The sequence below is a fragment of the Eublepharis macularius genome, chromosome 6 (assembly GCF_028583425.1).
Source record: "Eublepharis macularius isolate TG4126 chromosome 6, MPM_Emac_v1.0, whole genome shotgun sequence".
Classification (NCBI taxonomy): Eukaryota; Metazoa; Chordata; class Lepidosauria; order Squamata; family Eublepharidae; genus Eublepharis; species Eublepharis macularius.
Window position 1 is genome coordinate 22170022 of NC_072795.1, and position 15214 is coordinate 22185235.

Below are 15214 nucleotides of genomic sequence, written 5' to 3' on the forward strand. Positions count from 1 at the left end.
AGACACACTGGCTCGCAGCCAATGGCACAACTGGGTCGAATCCTTGCAGCCAGTCAAAATACGGGCCGGCTTCAGCGGGCCGGCTGGATTGATTGCCTCCTCTCCTCCCCCGCGCCCATCTCTCCCCCCCACCCCCCAAACCCGGCGGCGTTAAAGGGAAAGTGCCAAATCGGGGGCCGGAGCTCCGGAGGGAAGCGCAGGCGCCACCCCCTCGGTGACTCGCCCTCTCCCCTCCCAGGAAGCCGCGAGAGGCGATCCAGGGTGGCTTCGGAGGGGCTGAGGCGCCTCCTTAGAAGCGGAGCGAGCGCAGCCAGCATGCCTGCTTGCCGGAGACCCCCTCCCCACCCCCGGCGGCGCCTCTAGGCTGCCAGCGCGGCTTTGCTCACAGCCACCCCCCGAGGCTTGCAAAGGGGAAGCCGGGCAGGTTGCAAGCGAGGGCGCGCGTGGCTTTGCGCTCTCTTGCCTGGGGTGAGCTTTGGGGATCCACCTCTTTTCTCCTCCTCCTCCTGGCGTGCCGGGCGAGGGTTGCAGGGAGGAGGCGGGAGCAAGGCGGGGAAGGGGCTTGCCTCCTTTCCTCTGGCACCATCGCATGCAGAAAGGCGTGAAATAGAGCCGAGGGAGGCTGGTGGCGGGACTCTCTTCTCCCCGGAGCCCAGGCGGAGGGCGAGTCTGGAAGGTGGGGCGCTCGCGCGGTCCATTGCAGCGGTCCCCGGAAACATGGCGAGTGATTCTCCAGCCCGGAGCCTGGACGAGATCGATCTGTCAGCCTTACGGGTAAGGAGGGGTGGAAGAGCCGAGAGTCCCCCCACCCTCTTCTCCGATCGCCTCTTTCCACCTCCCCCAGCCTCCCTCCCCCTTTCCTTCCTTTTTATTATCTAAACATCAGTGAACTTTACAAACGCTGACCTTATCAGGCGTGGGTTTGTGTCTGTGTGTGTGTGTTCCGGAATATATACAGATGGGGCGATTCTCTGAGAGCATTAAAGATGGGAGCTTTAATGGGAAGGCAGCATTGGATGCTCCTGTGAAGTAAAAAAAAAAAAAAATTGGAGGCAGGGCAAAAACCAGAGGTGTAAGCCAGGCATGGTTGGGAAGTAGCTTCTGGTTACCTATCTCATGTTGTTAGATTTAGGTGGGTAGCCGCGTCGGTCTGCAGTAGAACAGCTGGGTTTGAGTCCAGTGGCACCTTAGACACCAACCAGATTTCCAGGGTGTAAGCTTTCCAGTGTCTGAGAGTCTGAAGGAGGGAGCTCAGACACTTGAAAGCTTACACCCGAAAAATCTGGTTGGTCTCTACGGTGCCGCTGGACTGAAACCCTGCCCTTTCATGTTGTATTTTGCATCCCAATCCTGCCTGCATGTTTGTGTGTGTGTGTGTGTGTGTGTGTGTAAAGATGCACAGTCTGCCTTTCCTGGGATGGAGACAGAAAGGCGAATTGTGAAATAGGTATTGCTCTTGTCACCTCTTGTTTAATGTAACACTTGCAAAATCAGGTGCTTTCCCCACCTTCCAGCTTTCGGCTCTATGCTGGCACTGCTCTAGTTGGGCATGAGCAAAGGAGAGGTGATTCAAGGCAGAGATTTAAAACATAAATAGGTTGGATAGACTGCAACATCCTCTTGGGAAGTGCTTTCTTCCCTGTCACCTTCTCTTTTGCTACTAGTTGTTTTGGGAAGGAAGCAAAAAAAGAGTACGCTATTGGGGCATTTCTTTAACAGTGCTGCTGAAACAGATTGCTGTTGCATTGTGATGGAAGCCTTGAATGGTGACTGGTTTAGCTACTGCTTCAATCTGGACCGCAGAGATGGTTCTAGTGTCCGTTTTGGTGTGATTGTTGTGAAGTGGTAACTTCATAACCCTTTCGGTATCCTTTCTGTTTCTCTCAAGGAAAGAGAATGCTCCTCTGAGCTGTTCTAGCCCCACGGCACAGTATGTGCATCACATTAATGGCTAGTGGTGGGGGATAATTGATGAAATAAATGTTGACTGTTTTGCAGAGACATCTGCTTGCATTGGTTCCCTGCTTTAATTTTGCCTATGCTAGCGCTGCATGTGTATTGAGTCTCGTATCAGAGGGGGTCACAGCAGGAACAAATGGCTTCTTCTTGGTTCATTGTATAAATGGATTAGGGCCCACTGGTGTATGGCCCTCTGTTACACATGCTAATTCTCACAGCATTTCTTCCTACCCAACCTCTTTCATTTTAAATCTGGATTTCTACTTTACAAAGTGCAAACATTTTTTGTGTGTGGAAGGATCTCCATTCTTCTGATTATTTTTATATGGCGTATAATTAATTCCGCTCTTTGGCCCTGAGAATCGCTGGAGATGTTCCATTGAAAGCAGGAAGGTACATCTGTTGAGAGACTTGTTGAGATTTGGCCCTGGAAATATGAAGAATAATAAAGAAAGCGCTGCCTGTTAGCATGTTTACATTCCTCCCAATATATCTGGGTTTGGGGGAAGGGTTTATGGGTCAAAGGGTTTAATTTCTGGGAAGAGTTGATTTCCAGGAATATTCTTCTGCTGCCCATTGCCCATTTAATATGTGTGTGTTTGTGTGTTTCTCTATATAATATATATTACAAGAAGATTATTGCCATGCCTGTCTTGTTCTGGCAGTGTGTTATCTGTCATTGGTGGAGTTTATAACAGAAAGAGCAGGTCAGATTGTTGTCTGATAGCTGTTTCCTGTTTTATTGCATTGTGAGTCCTTATTTTTTATTTGCCACAGTCTTGGAGCAAATAGCAGTAAAAAAAAGGGGGGGGAGCAGAGGATACTATGACCAAGGGGAGAAAAGCCTGTTACGTTCTCTTGCTATTCTCATTGTGGCTATATGAAAAGGGGACCACCCTTGGATGCTAGATTTCTGTATTTTAAAACCACCCATTCCCTTGACATCTGTCACATTTCCATTTAATGTGATGAAACTTGGCAAAAATGGAATGAAATAAGAATAGGCCTCACAAAGGCCACACAAAAAATCGGCTCTTTGATTTCTGTAATCCCACTTTTGATTAAGAAAAAGCGTATTTTTCATATTTAAATAAAAACTTAGCATTATCTTATGTTTTGTTTATGTAGAACCATGGCATGCTCTGACTCTATTTTGTTTATTTCCAAATTAATTTGATTTTATAATGGACCGTTTTTTGGATTGGATGATAACATCTCCTTACTTAAGTGACTCATCCTTCCTTCATTCCTCATCATCCCTTGACATGACCTCATTACAGAGGCCCATTTTACAGATGGGGAACTGAGGCTGAGAAAAATATGATCCCTTTCTGCCGTGGTTTTCCATTAACAGTTCCCCTATGCTGGTAGTAAAATAAGAAGTTTTTTGTATTTTGGCTAGTAGACAGCGGGTAGATACCCACTGCACCCATTTACTTAATTATGCAGACAGGTTGCACATAACAGCTTGGATCCCATCTAGATTTCTATGGATACAGGTGCGGTGGGGGTAATTTTCCCTTTTATTTTGCTCCTGTAGGTTGGGAGCCCTTGGGAAAGCTTTGCGGGAGGTCTCCTGCAGGAGGAGGGATCAGCAAAAATGCCTCCCCTCATGTAAATCTAGGTGGGATCCAAGCCCACATTTTAGCATGTGCCTCGTATATGGTAAATAATACAGAAGACCAAACTACTTCAGAATGGAAGTAGCTATAAAAAATAAAGCCGGGGTGGGGGGAATACTGAGTTGGAATCCATTGGTAGATTCATTCTAGGTATTTTTTTATGCGTATAATTTCTTGTTTTTCTGAATAATGGCTGGGCCAGGTATCCATAGCAGAACAAAAGGCACTCAGTCTGCTATTCTTGGGCTGCAGTTCTCATCCTATTGACAGCAGTGGCAATGCTCCTACTGATTCTAATGAATTGGTTTTGCACCTTCCCCTACTTAATAAAATGGGAATGGGCTCAATCTGGACATTATATGTATATTATGTGGATGCAAGACATTTAAACTGTTCTTTATTTGGTATCTCTTTGCCTCTGTATAATACTTGAAGATTGACATGATCCAAGTGATCTGGACAAAGATTGAATGGACCAGGGTTTCAACTGCTTAAAGGCTGATGTACTGTGTGAGGCATCCAGTTTAACTTGCTGTAGGTAGAGCACCTGTACAGCTCTCTGGCCTCCTTCTGAAATATTTTTAGACCAATCAGAATAAGCAATATCAAAATTCGTAGACCTGCCAAACAGATGGATTTTGTGTAACTGGTATGCACATGAAACTGCTTTTTACTGAATCTGGCCTGCTTGGTCCAGAGATGTCTGCTCAACATGGCATTCGGTGTCCAGAGCTTTGATCCTGCCTGCCTGGGATTTCTGTTGGGTCTGAATGATTTTCACTGAGTTCCTACCTCATGTGACCGATCAAAACATCCCCTGAAATGCTGCTTCTGGGACCCCATGAATAGATCTCCTGCAACAGGGAGAATTTGCCTCCCCCTTGCACCCATAGAAATTCTATGTGGGATCCAAGGTCATTCACAATCCTCCAGTCTAATTTCCTGTTCATTGGAGATGTCATGTGTTAAACTTGGGACTCCCCACATTTTTTTATTCTTATTTTTTTTATTTACGTTATTTATAGTCCACCTTTCTCGCTGAGACTCAAGGCAGATTACACAGTGTGAGTCAGTACAGTCAATTTCATGGATATTTTAATAAACAATGTAATAGGATCTATAAATACATATCTACAAAGATTTAAAACCAGCAGAAATCCAATACAGTGTTGAAGAAATGCTGAAACAGAGTATAAAATTTGAACTTGCTTTTTCCACAAGACAAATATTTATTTAATTTCTTTTAATTTTATTTTACAAAATTTATATCCTGCCTTTCTGACCTCACAGGGGCCATCAAGGCTGCTAACGAATTAAACCATGTGTAATAAAACCACATTTTAAAACCATTAAAACCAACCAAAAACAAAGCACATCATTAAAACCAGCGCTAAAATACAGACAAAGACATAAAAAACAACAATTAAAACTTGGGGCAGGAAGGCGGGATCGCTGAAGGAATGACAAACAAAGCTAAGTCTTCACATGCTGGCAGAAGATGACAACGGAAGGTGACAGACAGGTCTCTCTGGGAATAGACTTCCAGGGTTTGGGACCTAGAAGGCCCTTTCTCAGGTTGTCGCGTGCTTAATCTTAGGAGGTGGAGGGGCATATGAAGTAAGGCCTCTGAAGATGACTGTCAGGTAATTTCATAAGCGGTCCTTCAGCTATGTTGGTCCCAAACCATATAGGGCTTTAAAGGTCAACACTAGCACCTTAAATTGTGCGCGGGAACAAACTGGGAACTGTAGGGTCGCCCGCTGGATGGGAGGTGGGAGAGCCGGCACTCACCTTAGTTAGTGTCTTAGTGATGGGCCCTGGAGTGTGCCTGTGCTTTGGCCCACTGTGGAGCATGGGGGCGCTGCTGGGAGGGCTCTGGAGAGGTCCTGCACTTCACAGTGGGCCAATTTGGGCCCCAAATGGGCCTGAATTGGCCCACTGTGGAGCATGTGAGCACACCGTGACACCTGGGGGTGCACCCCAGGAAGTAGATCCAGAGGAGTTAGCCGTGTTAGTCTGTAGTAGCAAAATCAAAAAGAGTCCAGTAGCACCTTTAAGACTAACCAACTTTATTGTAGCATAAGCTTTCGAGAAGCACAGTTAACTTCATCAGAAGCAGGAAGCACCCCAGGAAGCACGTTCCCCCGCCAGCCAGGTAAGCAGGGGCAGGAGGTGGAGGGGGATCCCTCGCCCCCAGCAGGGGAATGGCAACCCTAGGGAACAGGCATAGATGGGCCAAGAGTGAAATGATACGGCCCGTACGACCCACTCCAGTCAACACCCTAGCAGCAGCATTCTATAACAATTGCAGTTTCTGAACACTTATCAAGGGTAGTCCCATGTAGAGCGCATTGCAGTAGCCAGGATGTAGCCAGGGCATGCACCACAGTGGCCCGATCTTTTTTGCCCAGGAAAGCCCACCGCTGGGTAGCCAGGTGAAGCTGGTAAAAGGCACCCCTTGCCACAGCTGCTACCTGTTTATCCAACAGAAGGCCGGGCTCAAGAGCACCCTCAAAGTACAGTCCTCTTTCTTCAGGGGGAGTGCAACCCCATCCAGAATGGGTGACACCTTAAATCTTAGGTCAGACCTTCTGCTCACTAGAAGCACTTCCATCTTGTTGGGGTTAAGCTTCAGTTTATTAGCCTTCATCCACTCCAAAACTGCCTCCAGAGTCCAGACACCAGTGCAGAGTTTGTGCAGCCTTCCTGGGATCAGTTGGAAGCATGAGGTAGAGGTGGCTGTCATCCACATATAACTTGCTATTTTGCACATTTTTGAAATGTAATAGTATAATTGTAGTTTTCTACCAAGCAAAATACAATCAATATTAGACAGCGAGCAAGTTGCAAACTGTTACACCCTGTTCTACCTTAGCACATGTATCTGAGTTTTTGCCACCTGAGAGAGAAAGAAAACAAGATTTTAAAAATGGATTTTGTAGTAAAGAAAATAGTGTTGTTATGTGCCAAGAAGTCATGCATACAGTAATCATAGAACTAGCAGCATATTTCAATATTTAATTAAACTTGATAACATTGGACTTATTAATAATATATTATACTCGTAGCAAAAATTAATCATTTTGAGCAATATATACTTGAAAATGTGGTCTACAATATACAAAGGAATTATTCTTTAACTGTGTAGACAGTTTTACATAAAAATCTTCATAGTATGTATCCTACATGAGTAATGTCTTTAAAATATTTCGCAAGAGAAAATATTGCTTGAGGTTTTTTCTTTGCTCCCCCCCCCCCCAAAAAAAAAGGAGGGAGAGAGGCTTTGAGTGGAAAAAATAGAGTGAAAAAAACCCATTTTCTCCTAATTTTCTGGTTTTTTTCCAGCCCTTCACATCTCTACCTGAGGAGAGGTGGCAACAGACTTGCTTCCAATGATGCAGAAGTTGTTCTTTAAAATAACTAAGAGAAGAATAGGCCTCTGATCTGTAAGAGAATCTAGCCTGACTGGGCAAAACTCATTTAGCACTTAAAATAATTTTTAAGGTCATAAATACAGGTGCTTTTATATGTTATGGTGAGACGGTCTAATCATTCTGGAGAATCTGCAATCAGAAATCAATAGCAACTTTGCAGCTTGAGCATAAAGTATACAGCCAAGAGAAGTTTCATAAGCCCCGCAGATTTTTGTTGTTGTTGTTATTAGAAAATCATGATGGATCCATATGGCTGCATGTTAGGTGCTTTAAACAGTGAGAAACAAAATGTGTCTTTGAACATTTGAAGGGGGGGGGGGAATGAAAATCTAATCCAGGCTTGGGCTGACATAATGGTACGTGTTTAAAACCTGAACAGGAAACACTGCGGGTAAGATGTTTCCATAAGGTTTGACGAGCAAGACTTTGTAATGCTTAGCTAAACATATAGCCACACGAAAAAAACTTAAAACTCCTTAGAAACAAATGCAGATGTTTAAAGTTGCTAACAGTGCCACTTTGAGCATTTACACTCTTCTAAGTCTGTTGAAGTCAGTGGGCTTCAAATTACACTGTAAATGGTCGCATTAAAAAAAAAGATTAGATTTATCAGTTAGGTATGCTTTATACACACAGAACCCTGGGTGTGATCCCGGGAATCTTAAAAGGGTCATGGGTAACTGGGAGATCCAGTTTTGAGACCCCCTTTGCCATGGAAGCTTGTTGCGTAACCTTGGCCCAGTCACTCTCCATCAGACTAACCTTAGGATTGTGGTTGTGAAGATAAAATGACAGAAAACATTGGAGCACGGGAGTGCACCCCAGGAAGCATGTTCCCCCACCTTTCCCCTGCCAGCTAGGTAAGCAGGGGCAGGAGGTGGAGGGGGATCCCTTGCCCCAGCAGGGGAATGGCAACTCTAGGGAACAGGCATAGATGGGCCAAGAGTGAAATGATACGGCCCGTACGACCCACTCCAGTCAACACCCTAGCAGCAGCATTCTATACCCATTGCAGTTTCTGAACACTTATCAAGGGTAGTCCCATGTAGAGCGCATTGCAGTAGCCAGGATATAGCCAGGGCATGCACCACAGTGGCCCCATCTTTTTTGCCCAGGAAAGCCCACCGCTGGGTAGCCAGGTGAAGCTGGTAAAAGGCACCCCTCGCCACAGCTGCTACCTGTTTATCCAACAGAAGGCCGGGCTCAGGAGCACCCTCAAAGTACAGTCCTCTTTCTTCAGGGGGAGTGCAACCCCATCCAGAATGGGTGACACCTTAAATCTTAGGTCAGACCTTCTGCTCACTAGAAGCACTTCCATCTTGTTGGGGTTAAGCTTCAGTTTATTAGCCTTCATCCACTCCAAAACTGCCTCCAGAGTCCAGACACCAGTGCAGAGTTTGTGCAGCCTTCCTGGGATCAGTTGGAAGCATGAGGTAGAGGTGGCTGTCATCCACATATAACTTGCTATTTTGCACATTTTTGAAATTTAATAGTATAAACATTGTTGTAAGCAGCTTTGGATCCCCTCTGCAGGGAGAAGCAGGGGTATAAATATCTAAATAAATAACATGCACATATGTATGATGAGTATTGAACTTAGAGTGTGAGATACCTGATGATCTCTCATGCTCTTTATTGATAGTTGAAGTAAAAATGTGTATAAACTGAGATCCTTGCCCAAGCTCGCATGCACACCTCATTCCTTTCCCCCCTCCCTGCTTGTGCAGAGAGCTGCACTTAAAAACTAATTTACATTACATGTGACATATGAACGCAGGTGGGAGAATTAACCAGAGCTGTTTCCTCTGAATCTTTCCCCTGGTACTTTAAATGGAGTTTTAGTAAAGGCTTGGAAACTGCTGGAGGCCACCATCTGATTATGGGACTGAAGCATTGCACTGGCTGGTTACCCAATGCTTGCTCATGTCTCCCATTCTCCAGTGTTGATTGGGTTTGGGCTGGAGGGCTGCTGCCAGTAGAGTAGACAATACTGACTTGGATAGACCAATTGATCACTGGTTCAGTGCAAGACAGGTCCATTGTGAATGAACAGGTCTGTGTAATAATCTTATGTCTGCACATGCTTTTTGGTCCTTTGATACTTGGCTTGGGAGAGGCTGCTCAAAGGTTGACTACCATCCCGTCATTCCTGTCGCCTGGTTTTTCCTACTCGCTTTGGGGGCACGATAGAAGAGCTAAAAATCAAGCATGCCCTGACTCTCAAAACTTACAGCATGTTTCCCCTGAATGAAGGGCACTCTGAAACCTGACATGATGTGCTCGTAAGCTTCTGGTGTTTTGTGCATTTTTGGCCTTTCACATTATTTCTGGGCAACTTGTGCAGAGCTGAATGTTAATAGGGGTTGTCTCGTAATGGATCTGGATGGCATCCAGAACTGTAACTATGTATTCCCATAGTCCTGCATCTATGAAAACAGTAAATTTTAAATGGCCATTTGTTTACATTAGCGTTAATCCTTTTTAATTTAGATAAGATGCTTGTGTGCTAAACAGAATGTTGCTGCTGCACCGTTGCCAGTGCCCATCAGTTCCATTTGAATGGCAAATAGTTTTGAGATGGAAAGATGAAGGATGCTCCGTATACATTAAGGGATTGCGTGCACATCATGTTCTTGCAGAGTTTACCGGGGGGGGGGGGGAAGGTCGGTTTTTTTAGTTCTTACATTATGCCAAAGATGTTAAAGGTACACATACCCAATGTAGAGCTCTTTTTCATTTTTATTGAAGCAAGGTGTGTTTAGAAGTGGTCTTGCTGCTAACTTAAAAGTCAAACATTGCAGGTAGCTTTGTGGGTCTCAAGTAAAATCCAAAAAACAAGAGCCATGTAATACTTTCTTATTGGAACCAATGTGCAAGCATTTGGGTTCTCCAGAACTCTTTATTAGGCTGGGATGTTAATGATTCCAGCTCACCCTTGGAGGCCTTGACATACGATTGGTTCTTTGTAGAGGGGGATTCCTGTATGATAATTGTCACATCAGGGCTGTTTTAACCCATGGCCGGGCCCCTAGGCTTTTAGGTACTTTGGGTCCCCTCTAGCACTTCCATTTTTCACCCCACTACAGCAGACAGCCTGACCCTGGTATCCATTTTGAGGGTCTCCTAAAGAATTTTACTCACTTTTAAAAAATATTTTTATTGCGCAAGTAGAACTCTCCAGGAAAGCACATTTTGGAGGTATAATTGTTGAACACTAATATTTTGAAGTGAATCAAATTTTTATGATTTATTTAAAAATAGATAATTTATGGACAATTGTTTTAATATAAGAGACAATCTGTTTCACTCCAATAAGGAAGCAGTTAATTATCTTATTAATAAAGGTTATATATGAGAATCAATTAATTGTAATTTATGTGGGGGGAGGGGTGCCTCAGCAAAAAATAAATAAAAATTGACGGGCCCCTAGTCCCTGCGGGGCCCTTAGGCTTCGGCCTAGTCAGCCTTACGAATAATATGGCCCTAACATACATTCTTTATCATGGTCTGCAAATGCTGATGTGACTTCTCAGAGGATATGCGTATCACAGAAAGTAACTTCAGGAGAAGCAGAACAGAAGAACTGGACCTGCAGCCATCCCCTGTGGTAGTTTATTACTAGGACCATCACGGGAGGGCTTTGGACTTGATCAGTCAGTTTGATGGTAAAGTTGCTGGAAGATCAAGCGGTAGTTTATTGCTCTTTCGCAATGTTTGCTATGGGATGGATAGTTTTGGAGCAAGTAGTAACCTGTACAGTAAGCATGCACTTACTAGAACTGGCCCTCTGAATGCATGGTGGGGAAATATGGACACCTAGGCCTCTCTCCATTCTTTCAGTGTAATATGTGCATTTGGGTACTTTTTCCACTCTTGAAGGGGAGGATCTAATTGTAAGTAAGAAAAAAGATGTATATAAACAGTGGTATTATTGACACCTACTGCAAAAGATTTCTAAGTTGAGAACTAAACATTATGTCCACATGGCTGCTACTAAAAATGTTCTCCTGCCCTAGACAGCTAGCACAGTTTTGTTTCCCTGCTTTGGAGTCATTGAGCCACTGCTGATGGGGAAACAGCTGTGTCCTGATATAACAACATTGTGCAAATTGTTGAACATGTTATGGGGGAAGAGAAGGTGCTAGCAGATACTGTTCTTGGCAACCACTATGTATATATTGTAGTTCTCACTTGAAGGAGAGTGGCATAAAATGGTGGTGATTCAATTTAGGAATTGTGAGATCAGCCATGCTGTTTTCTGGTTTGGACTACCTTTGCCACCAAGTGCTACAAGACTTGGAAGCTTCCAGATTTAAAAACACACTTGTTTTCTGTGGCGATGATCCAACAGAACTGTGTGCTTGTGTAAGGAGGCTGGATTGTGTGACCGTAGTTCCATGCAGCTCTTTGTGTAGAGCAAGATTTGGGTCTGGTAGCACCTTCAGAACTAACTAGATTTCCAGATTATGGAATGAGCTTTTGAGAGTCAAAGCTCCCTTTGTCAGATACGAGGAGTGGAAAAAAGGAGTCCTTATAATCCAGGCAGAAGAGATGAGGAGCTTTTGGGGGGACTTACCTTCATCACATGGTAGAAACTTCAGAGAAATCAGCAGCATTTCCCATTATTATTTACATCTGGGTTTTGGAACAGCTCCTGGTGGTTAAGAGCAGCATTTCTAGGAATGAGCTGAGATGGCTCTTTGATTAGAGAAAAGACAGTATCTACATTTATTGCTGACTGGAAACCCCTTGTAGACTTTTTGCATGAAACAGACAGAAATTAATTGATGATTTGTGGTTTTGACGATGAAAAAAATTAGATGAATAGAAAAAAAGAGAGCTCTTCTTTGTAACCGTAGAGTAAGAGATAATTTTATAATTGTGCTTACATTTGCCTCAGAGGAAATTGGAAACGTTTTCTTTTTTTCTTTATATTTCTTTTGTTATATTTTTCTCCTCTCTTTTCTCTCCCCTTTCTTACCTCTCTTTCTCTTCTTTTTTTCTTTCCCCCTCTTTTCTTTCTTCCTCTCTTCTTTCTTTTTTCTATTCTTTCTATGCTTTATTTTATGTTAAGTTTTGCTATTTGTATATTGTCTGCTTAAATAATAATAATAATAGCATTCGATTTATATACCGCCCTTCAGGACAACTTAATGCCCACTCAGAGTGGTTTACAAAGTATGTCATTATTATCCCCACAACAATCACCCTGTGAGGTGGGTGGGGCTGAGAGAGCTCCAGAGAGCTGTGACTAGCCCAAGGTCACCCAGCTGGCTTCAAGTGGAGGAGTGGGGAATCAAACCCGGCTCTCCAGATTAGAGTCCCTCACTCTTAACCTCTACACCAAACTGGCTAAATAAAAATAAACTTTTTTCTTAAAAAAAGAACAACGTTTCTAACCTAAAACTATACCAGCTGGATTTCCTCCCCCCCACCCCCAATCAGTAAACCTAGAGTTGAGCCAAGACAGTTTTTCTGTTGGTCAAAAAGGGAAGGCTATATTGGTGATCATGAGACCTGCATGGACAAAGGCCACAATTTGGTGAGGACTATGATTGGAACACAGCTGGCAGAACTGAGCAACAAACCTGGCTGAATCCAACCCACAGGCTAAACTCTGGGCAGAACAGAGATGCTGAGCAGGTATACACGTTTTTAAATTTTTTAGCAAGGTATAGAAGTAGTTCCTCATTCTGTCTTTTGAGTTTGAATAATTGGCCCACTTGTTACTTTCTTCAAAGGGACAGGAAAGCAGTTGGTATTAGAAACAAAAATATTTAACAAAGTGAGAAAATTTTAATTTCTTGGCTCTTTTTTATTCCAAATTTTAAATGGCACTGGCTTTCAGAAGTGCCTCCCTTTTTCCTTTTGATCCAGAATCTTTCTGACATTAATTTCATGTGTTACTCACATTTTGCCATAGAGCTTTTTTTGTTTCAGCCAGGTCCCTAGCTCTGTGTTACTTACAGCAATTTAAGGAGATGTGTAATTAAAACAAACAAATCCAAAACCTAAGGTGCTAATTTCCATAGTAACTGCAAAACTGTATATTCTACCTGTAATAGCTTAGCAAATACTTTTATTTGGCTTTGGGACTACAAGTGGGCAGTGAATCCAATATATCCAAAATTTTTAGATTTTTTCCCTTGACATGGCTGAACGTTTTATTTGCACTCCAGGTTAAAATCTACCTTTGCAGCCTTTCTGTCTTCTGTAATGTTAGAAGATCATACAGTCTTGCCTGCCTGGGTGTCTCTTGCTATGGTGAAGCGATGTAGAAATGGCATGTCATTATATCTCTGCACAGTGTTAACATCATAGTGGAGTGCTAAAACAGTCCACTTCTAGTTGATTTCTTACACTATTGTTCCACTCGTCCTCTAGCCGTGCAATCCTAAGAAGTGTTACTCCAGTCTAAGCCCATTGAAATCAATGAGCTTAGACTGGAGTAACTTTGCTTAGGATTGCACTGTGAAGATCTCAGAATGGCTTGTGTTCTGTTCTCAAGCATCCTCCAGTCCAGATGGTTTACTGGGCCATACTTGCTTGGTGATTGTTGTCAGACCAAGCTTAATTGGTATGGTAGTTCAGGACTGTGGGTGCATCATTTGTGCTGGGCTGTGCATGTTGGGTATAAGCGTAAGAATCCAGTATAGTAATCACAGCCTTTGAGAGGGTTGTCAGGTTATGAAGCTTAATGCCATCCCATGTTTGCTTCTTGAGTTTTCATGGGTAGGCAAAGGACTCTTGTCAAACTTCATTGCACGAACTCGAACATTCAGCAGTAAAATACTGAAGGATGAGTGTGCTGCAAGATTCAAAGCAGCTTGAACCGATGTAACAGTAGCCCTTTCCTGGCACTCATAGAATTGGGGAAGTTGCTGGATGATCATTGTCAACAAATCAAAACGTTGCATCTTAAAGAAGAATAGTCGCTCTTTACATCTGCAAGCAAATCGAACCAACTGTGCTATATGAGCTTGGCTACATCCTTAATTTAATCAAGGGCTGAGATGAACAATGACCGTGCTTGCACGAAGTCCTACGGTGATCCAGTAAAGATGCCCCTGTGTTGTAGGTTTCTGTGTGGCATCTTGATGGAAGTTTAATTTACAAAAAGAAAAGTGCCGTGAGCTTGAGACTACCATGAAAGACTTGCTCTCTGATGTGAAAGCTTTTTGTTCTGATCCAGAAGGCATATTAGGGAGGGAAAGGCACTCTTGTTTTATACTGTACTCTTTTTACCATGCTGTTTGCTCCCAGAGCTGAGAGAGAACATGGAAAACTGGCTGTGTGGCTGAGCATTGATTCAAAATGAGTGCTGATCCTAGTCGACTAGTAAGACTACTAGGGATGGTGATCATGTGACATGGTCATTAGGTGATTGTGACATCTGGATGATATCTAGATGAAAATAAGAATTGATCATGTTATGTTAAATAAAGGAGGGCTGTTTTTGTGGATAGAGGTCCAGGATTAAGATTGATATTCTCTTGAGGAAACTCGCAGGGTCCCTGGCGTGTTCCAGTTAGTTAACTTTCAGGGAGTTACTCCATATTTATGAACAACACGCTCAGCTGTGCTGGAGCTAGATACCTTTTTTTTTTAACCTGTCAAGAAATGTAGAAATCATTGACTCTCACTCCAGAACTTGTGCCAAGAGATACTAGAAGTCTGGAGACATTCCAGATACTGAAGTTTTGATATGGGTACATAAAGGTGGAAAAATAGTTCCTGTTCCTTGATATAGATGGGTAATAAAATAGCCGAAACTCTGATATTATCATACTACTTGGTGCGAATGTCTTCCCTGTTTTTGTTTGTATATGAGCTTTCTTGGAATTTTTCTAATGTGTCCTATTGCAAATGAGGAAGTTCAATATCAGGCTGTCCTTTTGGCCTTAATTTTTTTTCTTTGTAGGTCCTAACCTTTAAAGTCCAGTAGATCTTTCACTAGTCATCAGTCTGCTGGGGATTTGGGGGTGGCTGAAAGTATTTATTTATTTATTTATAGCTTGTCATTCTCATTGAGACTCAAGGTGGATTACAGAATTTAAAAACAACAACCATGCAATCATAAATGGTTTCACTTTCTGCTAAGTGGCTTGGAGCAAAAAGATGATGAAATAACTCCTACAGAAAAGACTAGTGCTAGAAGGAGAAACACAGAGTGGGATTTGATTGTGTATGACAACTGGC

General features: G+C 43.2%; 1 protein-coding gene across 1 annotated transcript in view; it reads left to right on the forward strand.

Annotated features, from left to right (window-relative positions):
* Nucleotides 1-429: 429 nt before the first annotated feature.
* The window catches only part of TNIK (TRAF2 and NCK interacting kinase), a 350725-nt gene continuing 335940 nt past the window's right edge, over nt 430-15214 (forward strand). Inside the window, exon 1 of the mRNA XM_054983851.1 lies at nt 430-774. Coding sequence (XP_054839826.1) covers nt 718-774 — 57 coding nt within the window. The 5' untranslated portion in view covers nt 430-717. The remainder of the gene's footprint in view (nt 775-15214) is intronic.